Source organism: Aythya fuligula, chromosome 16, assembly GCF_009819795.1.
Source record: "Aythya fuligula isolate bAytFul2 chromosome 16, bAytFul2.pri, whole genome shotgun sequence".
In the NCBI taxonomy this organism is placed as follows: domain Eukaryota; kingdom Metazoa; phylum Chordata; class Aves; order Anseriformes; family Anatidae; genus Aythya; species Aythya fuligula.
Genome location: NC_045574.1, coordinates 14,118,931 through 14,126,560, shown reverse-complemented (window position 1 = coordinate 14,126,560; position 7,630 = coordinate 14,118,931). Strand labels below are relative to the sequence as shown.

Here is a 7,630-nt window from a genome sequence, read left to right as displayed (position 1 = left end):
AAGAGCTGCTTACAGAGCAGAGGGCTGCGCTCCGGCAACGAGCGTGAGAGCAGGCGTTAAAATAATAATTAAATAAAAAAAAAAAAAAAAGAAAAGAAAAAGAAAAGAAAGAAAAAGAAAGAGAGAGAAGCCTTTCTCCTTGCTGGTCGTACTGCAGCTCCAGCTGTGCCGGTCTGCCAGATGTGCCCGCAGGTGCACGCCGGGGCTGCCGCCTGCAGCCGCGTCCCGCCCGCGCACCCACCCCAGCAGCCACCCCACCAGCCCGACCAGTTTCACTTTCAGAAATAGGAACTTGGCGGCGCCGGGCGCCCAGACGCACACGCGGCTCAGGACGAAGGCGGTGAGCTGCCGGCACGCGCGGGGACCCCGGGGCCGGCGGCATGAACCCCAGCACGCCCCTTCCTCCGGCTTCCCGAAGGATATAGGATAAAGGAGAGCCGCAGCGGCCAGGCACCGCTTGTCCCATCCCGTCCCGTTCCCCGGGGATGGAGCAATTTGTCCGCAAGCGTTTGACCTTCTTGACATCCTTCTGGAACAAGCTGTGGCCCCGCTCCGGCCCGGATAGCTGCTCGCTGGGGTACTTTGGTTCCGATTCTGTTTCGCTGCACTCGGAGCCCAGCTCGGTTTCCTTCATCCCCAAGTCCTCTCTCTTTATCGCTTTATACGCTTTCACAGCCCGCAGTGCGGACGAACTGAGCATAAGCGCAGGGGACAAACTGCGTGTCCTCAGAGAAGAAGGGGACTATGTCTTAGCCCGGAGGCTGCTTGGGGAACCGGCCATGGGTTACGTCCCCGCCGCCTACGTGGCCAACCTCAGCCAGGGCTCCTCCGCTCACCGACCGTAAGTACCCGGGGCTCGGACCCCGATGCGTGTCTGTGCTGGGTGGTTCCATGAGGAAAGGCAGCAGGAGCACAAAAATCCTCATCCCTGGCTTTTACGGGGCTGCCGTGGGGAGGTTTTCCTGCTCCTGAGAGGGATATTAGTGGGGTGGGGGTGTTCAGCACGTGGGGACAGAGATGCTGATTCCCTTTCCCGGTGCTAAACTCTGGGACCGGGTGGACCAGGAGATGTGCACAGGGGTACCTGTGGTGCCCAAAGAGCGGGTCACCACTTGCTCCAGTTCCTCTGCCTCTCTCCCTGCATTCCTGGGGAGGCAGCAGGGAGGGATGGAGCTGGGGAGGCTGCCAGGAGTTGTCTGAGCCCTGCTGGCTCCAAAAAGCCTGAGAACACGGGGAGAAGTGGTTCAGGTTGAGACCCACCGGGGAAGCCTGGAGCTTTTTAGGACCAAGCCGTGCCTGGGGTGTTCTTGTGCACCCAAAACCGGGGGCTCCCTCCCTGCTGCTGCCTCTCCCAGCCGCACGGAGCTGGGTTAGCCTCCCAGCTCTCTCCCAGCTGGGGAAAACCTGGGCTTGTCCTCGCACGAGGCAGCCCGGTCCCGACACGCCAGGCAAAGCGCCCCGAGAGGCGGCTGCTCCCCTGCACGAGGTCCTGAGTGGCGCTGAGCAGTGGGGATGCAGGCGGAGGTCATCACCTTGCAGGCTCCCGCTGCCCCCAAAGCTTGGGGGTAAAGGAAAATAAGGCTGCAAAACTCGCAGCCAGCAGGATGGGAGAGACCCTCCCTCCCCACCCTGCCTGCACTTTGGGGCAAATCGGTGAGATTTGGGACCACGCTGTTGAGAACTGGGGGGGAGTTCAGCTCCGTGCTGCGCTCCCGTTGCACAGAGTGATTCGGCAGGCTGAGGCTGACCACGGGTCTGTGCCCACGGGTTTGGGGGTGTCTGCAGGACCCCATCCCGGGGACGGGGGCGAGGGAGATGCCGCGGGGCCGCTGAGCAGCCGCCGCGCGCGGCTTTGCAGCCGGAGCGAGCCCTGGGCACACAGACTGCCCGGAGCCGCCGGTCGCAGCTGGGTGGTAATTTGTTCAGCTGCAGTAAACCCATCAGGTATAATTTCCTGCACGGCTTCCCAGACGCCGGGGATCCCGGCTAATGACGAAACCTTGGGCTTTGCACGTCCCGGCCGCGTGAGGCTGAACGAAGCTGCCTCTTCCCCGGGCTCGCGTGCGTCACGAGGGCGTTGGGCCCCAGCTGCCAACCTGCCTTTTCTTGCCGGGGGATTTTGGGGCATGAAACGAGGGGGGAGGTCGGCTGGGTCCTCCCCTTCTTGGCTCCGTGCTGCTGCAGCCTGGAGAGGTCTGCGTGGGTTGAGACATGGGTTGGAGGGCTCTGAGAGCTCCTTGTGAGCTGCAGGTCAAGCACTGAGGGGAGATCCTGCTCCCCTGGCAGGGCACATGGGTGCAGCCCCCAAAAAAAGAGGCAGAAATGCCTAATTTATGCTGTTTTCTGAGCCTGGAGGGAAGTTAACGCAGCCCACAGCCCTGCCTTGGTGCACGCAGAGGATAAGCTGGAAATTCATTTTACTTGGAGAGGGAGTGAAAGATGCCTTCTGCTGAGCATTAAAGAAAACAAAACCAACAACAAGGAAATGGTTTGAAGTTAGGAATTTGAGGAAATTGTGCCAAAATGCAACAAGCACCCATGAAAGCAAGGAAATGAAGCAGCCCCAGGCGCAGGCTGGCCACGGTGCACGAGGGCAGAGGCGTTTACAGGCTCTGTGCCACTCGGGAGGTGGCTGCCAAGAGGATGAGCAAGCAGGGGGGGGGCTGCTCCCATCCCCTCAGCTCAGCTGGGGCTGGGTGAGGGTGCTGGAGCCCTGGGGACTGCTGCAGCCTTGGCTGTGTGAACCCTGTGCGTGCATAACCCCGCTGCATCCCACCCCAACCCCTGGTCCTGGGGGTCAGGGACCAGATCCCTGGCCCTGGGGGGGTCCCTAACCCTTGGGGGGGGTCCCAACCCTTGGAGGGGGTCCCAACCCAGCTCTGACCGGCCTCTGCTCTCCCCCCAGCTGGTATTTCAGCAAGATCAGCCGCAGCGAGGCCGAGCAGCTCCTCCTCTCGCCTCCCAACCAGCACGGCTCCTTCCTCGTCCGGGACAGCGAGAGCAACAAGGGCGAGTACTCTCTCTCAGGTAATTTTGGGGCAATTACCCGGAGAAAATGAGCACAGGGAAAGGAGCCAGGCCGTTCCCAGGAGCAGCTCGTGGCTCAGCCAGCACGGGGGCAGAAAAATGTGGAAATGCATTTAGGGTTTCTTGTTGAAAGGAGCTGGCTGCTTCCTAAAGGCAGGGGGAGAGCTCATGGGTGCAGGCGTGGGTTGCTGGATGACCGTGGCGAAGGAAAGTGCCTCGCTCCTGCCCAGGGTACGAAAGCCACGAACAATTTACAGCGGTTTTAATGACAGTTTTGCAGCCCTAACTCCCAGAATTTCATTCCAGTGGCTTTTGTCATCTGGGGATTGTCTAAAAGCACGCTGCCACTCCGGGTTGCCAGGGCCTGGGCAGGTTCAGCCCAGGCAGCGTCGTTCCCCTCTGCTCCTCTCCAAACCAAACATCTCCCCAAAATTCCTGGCAAGCCCCACGTCCCCACAGTCCCCACGCCGCGGCGTGCCTTCCGCAGGCACAGGCGCTTCTGATTCATCGACCTCGGTGAACTCAGGTGCTCTCCGAGCAGCTCGTTTGCATGGGGAATGAGTTCCTCTGCCAAAGCATCGCCTCCCCGGTCCAAAGCCACCCACTGCCAGGAGCCTGCTGAGCCGGGAGCTGGGGGAAGGACGAGGTGCAAACCCCCAGGGAGAGCTGGGTGGCTTTAGGGGGAATTCAAGAGGCTGGGATTGGGAGTGAAGGGGTTCAGTGGGATGTACAGGAGCTGAGATTTCCCCCTCCTGGGCTCCCCGCAGTGCGCAACCACGCCAAAGTCAGCCATTTCCGAATCTGCAAGAGCCCCGGGGGCAGCCTGTACATCCAGAAGGGGCACCCCTTCCCCGACATGGAGGAGCTCCTCGCCTTCTACACCGAGAACTGGAAGGTCATCCAGAGCCCCTTGCTGCAGCCCTGCAGCCCCACGGTGCGTACCGGCTCCTGCCGCTGCCATCCGCCCCCTTCCCCGGATTTTTTTTCTCCTTTTGGCCAAGCTGGGTACATCTGCTGAGGTTTTTTTTTTGCTGGCAAGTGCCTGGCAGGTGTGACTTATTTAGTTACTTTTTGCCTAGAAAAGTTCCAGGATGGGAAGAGAGGAAAGGAAAAGGGAAAGGGAAAAGGGAAAGGGAAAAGGGAAAAGGAAGAGGAAAAGGAAAAATTAAAAAAGAAATCCTATCCATTTGGGATTCAAGCTCTATTAAACTAAAACTTTAAGTACTCCATTAACATAGCTGTCAGTTTCACATTTATTGGCCGTGTCAAGGGTGGAGGTGTTGTTTCTGTGTATGTATAGCTGCTTTTTGTCCAGCCAAAATGCACAAGTTTTTTTGAAATGTTTGTTCCATGACAAAGACTGGAAACCACGTTGCTGCAAGCCCCTTTGATGCTGAGTCAGGAAATAGCTGCGCTTCCAAATTTTTTGAGAATATAATAAAACCATAAATACACTCCTAAATCCAACTGCGATACCAATCCCAAATTACCAGTTCACGTCCTGATTTGAAATACATTCACCAAGTACAGCTTAGAAATAACAATTAAACATGGGAATAATTCAAGAGTGAGATAGAAAGGCGTCCGATAAAATAAATGTTTAATGACCTGAAGTCTTGATCAGACATTGCACGCAACGATATTCATTTAGTCACTTTTATTTAGCGGTGGACAGAGAGAAAAGCCCCTTTGGGGGGTGATGAGGAGAATTCGAACACCTCAAATTCCTGATATTTACGCAGTCCCCGTGCACACCGTGTCCCCTCCAGCAGCTGCCCCGTGCTTTGTGCCCCCGGGGAGCCCTTGGCCGCTATTGCACCATGCCCGGGGTGCTGCCACCAGCACCGAGAGCCGGTGCTGGCTGTGCCACAGGTCCCAGCGGGTCCGAGCGTGCCGTGCCCCTTCCACAGACCCCCCCCGAGAGGGACGGCTGGGAGCGCCCACGTTGGGAGTTCACCCTGCGGAGGAAGCTGGGCGAGGGCTACTTCGGAGAGGTGTGGGAAGGGCTGTGGAGGAACTCCGTGCCGGTGGCCATCAAGATCATCAAAGGTGTGTGGGGGGGAGGATGTCGGAGGTGGTCTATGGGGTCTTGGTCACTGACACAACGTTCAGCCCATTGTGTTTCCGAGCTGGCAAGTAGCCACGGGTCTGTGGATCCAGCCAAGTGTGGGCTGCGCCTCTCCAAAATGGCTCAGTCCAGCAGGCTTGTGATAATTGATAAGCCAAATTAAGCTAAGTAAAGCTTGTGATATGTCCCAGTGGAAGAATGATGCTGAAAATGGGATGCAAAGCCCCGTGGGAAACATCTCATGGGTGTTTGGATCGGAGGTGCTGGGTCGGTGTCAGCCCTGAAAACAGGGGTGGGCTGCAGGGGGGGGAGGTCCTCATCCCAAATTAGAGGTGCTGAGCACCCAATGTCTGGGTGACAAAGGGGTTCATGACGGCCGTGCCGGCTTTCCCCCCCAGCTGACATGAAGGCAGAGGACTTCACCAAGGAGATCCAGAACCTGAAGCGCTTGAGGCACGAGAAGCTGATCCAGCTGCACGCCGTCTGCTCGCTGGATGAGCCCGTCTACATCATAACCGAGCTGATGAGGAAAGGCAACCTCCACAGCTACCTCAACAGTGAGTGCTGCTGTGGGGAGCAGGCCTCTGGGCCAGAAGGGCTCCAGGTGGCCCTACAAACCCGAGAGAGGACCCTAAGAGAGAACAAGCCCTGGTTTTGTCCTGTTGTCAGCCGTAACACAGAGCAATCCGTAGGTGCTTGGTGGAGGAAGTCCTGGGTGACCCCAAGACTGAAGGACGCGGTCTGATGTCATCCCTTTGGTGTCCCACCAGCACGCAGGAACCCCTCGGTTGGGTTTGGGCAATGCCAACCTCACTGGGAGTGGTTGGGTTGGATGGTTACCTCTGGTTAGATGGGATCTCAGATTCGAGGTTCTTCACGTCCCCCTAGAACAACGGGTCCCATACTGCCAGCGCAGGGTCTTGTCCCAAACCAGAACACCTAAAACAGAAGATGCTAGATTGCCCCAAATGCCTGGGTCCTTTGGGTTAACAGGTCCTGAAGGGAAGTCCCTGGGCACCTCCCACCTGCTCAACATCGCCTGCCAGGTGGCGGATGGGATGAGGTACCTGGAGGAGAAGCACATTGTCCACCGGGACTTGGCGGCCAGAAACATCCTGGTGGGAGAGGAACTCACTTGCAAAATCGCCGATTTTGGGCTGGCCCGGCTCCTCAAGGTCAGTCAGTGGGATCTGCAGTGCCACCGAGCTGCCCCAGGCTGCAGCCAGCCCCCGCTGCCCCTTCCCAAACCCACAGCCCCAGCAAGACCCCAAAAGCAGCGGAAGCATTCCTCGTTCAGCCCCTCAAAACCCTTCTCCCTTTCCTTTCCAGGATGACATCTACTCCACCAGCAGCAGCACCAAAATCCCGGTGAAGTGGACGGCCCCGGAGGCAGCCAACTACCGCACCTACTCCCTCAAATCCGACGTCTGGTCCTACGGGATCCTCCTCTACGAAGTCTTCACCTATGGGCAGATCCCATACGAAGGTAGGGCTGGTGGGCCCCTCCAGCACCGCTCCATCTGCACTCTGAGAAGCTTTTCGGAGGTGGAAACACCTCCTGGGACATGAGATTGGTCACTTTGGGGATTGCTTAGAGGGATTTTCCGTGCACAACCCAGGGGGCTGGAGGGTGCTGTGGGCTGGATGATCCATTCCATGCTAAACCTGTGGCTGCTGCCATTTCGTGGCAGTGCTCCTTGACATCTTGGCCCGTTGTGGGCCGGGACACACCATCGGGATGTCCTCTGGCGACGATAGAGTGAGGGGAATCTTCTCCTTCCTTGCAGGAATGACGAACCAAGAAACCGTCCGGCAAATCACCAGGGGCTACCGCCTCCCCCGGCCCAGCTCCTGCCCCCCTGAGATCTACAGCATCATGCTGGAGTGCTGGAGCGGCAACACGGAGGAGCGGCCCACCTTTCTGGCGCTGCGGGAGAAGCTGGGCTTCATCTACAGGCGCCTGCTCAACTCCCTGTCCTGAAGCCCCTTCCCACCACCCTTCCTGCAAAGCCCCCTCCACGCCAGCTCTTGCCGAGTGGCTCCTTCCTCCTCTCTCGCCCTCCAACAGGGCTCCGAGGAAGGCACATCCCCCAAAAAAACCCACTGCCCGTGGCCCCTCTCGGTGAGGAGGCAGGGAGGTGGCCAAGGGACGAGGCAACGAGGTGGGGAGGATTCGTTGCCAGAGCTTGGCCGTGTCTTGAGAAGCCCCGTGGCAGTGAAGGCATCACCCCAGGTTCACATCTCCGTTCAGCCAGTAGGGAGGGAGGTCCCTGCCGCTCCCCAGGCCCACATGAAGGTTTGCAGTTTGTGTCCAGTCGTGGCTCTGCTTGATTTTCTTGTAGCGTGTGTCCGGTGTATTTATCAATAAATGCGTGCGCATCCATCCTTCCATCCACCCATCCTTCCATTCATCCATCCATCCATCTTCCACCCACCCATCCACCCACCCATTCATCCACCCCTCCACCCACCCACCCTGTTTTGCTGCAGCACAGAGGCTTTAAACCCTTTGGCACGACTTCCTAGGGCTCCCCT

The 7,630-nt window shown here is 58.3% G+C and overlaps 1 protein-coding gene across 1 annotated transcript; it reads left to right on the top strand.

Annotated features, from left to right (window-relative positions):
* Nucleotides 1–485: 485 nt before the first annotated feature.
* LOC116495736 (tyrosine-protein kinase Srms-like) lies at nucleotides 486–7,076 on the top strand. Its single transcript, XM_032198416.1, has 8 exons — nucleotides 486–841; nucleotides 2,906–3,027; nucleotides 3,795–3,961; nucleotides 4,938–5,076; nucleotides 5,494–5,652; nucleotides 6,089–6,270; nucleotides 6,425–6,581; nucleotides 6,883–7,076. The coding sequence occupies exons 1-8, from the start codon at nucleotides 486–488 to the stop codon at nucleotides 7,074–7,076; spliced, it is 1,476 nt and encodes a 491-aa protein (XP_032054307.1).
* The last annotated feature ends 554 nt before the right edge of the window (nucleotides 7,077–7,630 follow it).

Bases quoted from the DNA above. Each gene is read 5' to 3' on its own strand.
- LOC116495736 (XM_032198416.1), top strand. From the start codon at position 486: ATGGAGCAATTTGTCCGCAAGCGTTTGACCTTCTTGACATCCTTCTGG. The intron at 842-2,905 runs GTAAGTACCCGG...CTCTCCCCCCAG, and splicing joins GGCTCCTCCGCTCACCGACC to CTGGTATTTCAGCAAGATCA. The intron at 5,653-6,088 runs GTGAGTGCTGCT...TTGGGTTAACAG, and splicing joins CCTCCACAGCTACCTCAACA to GTCCTGAAGGGAAGTCCCTG.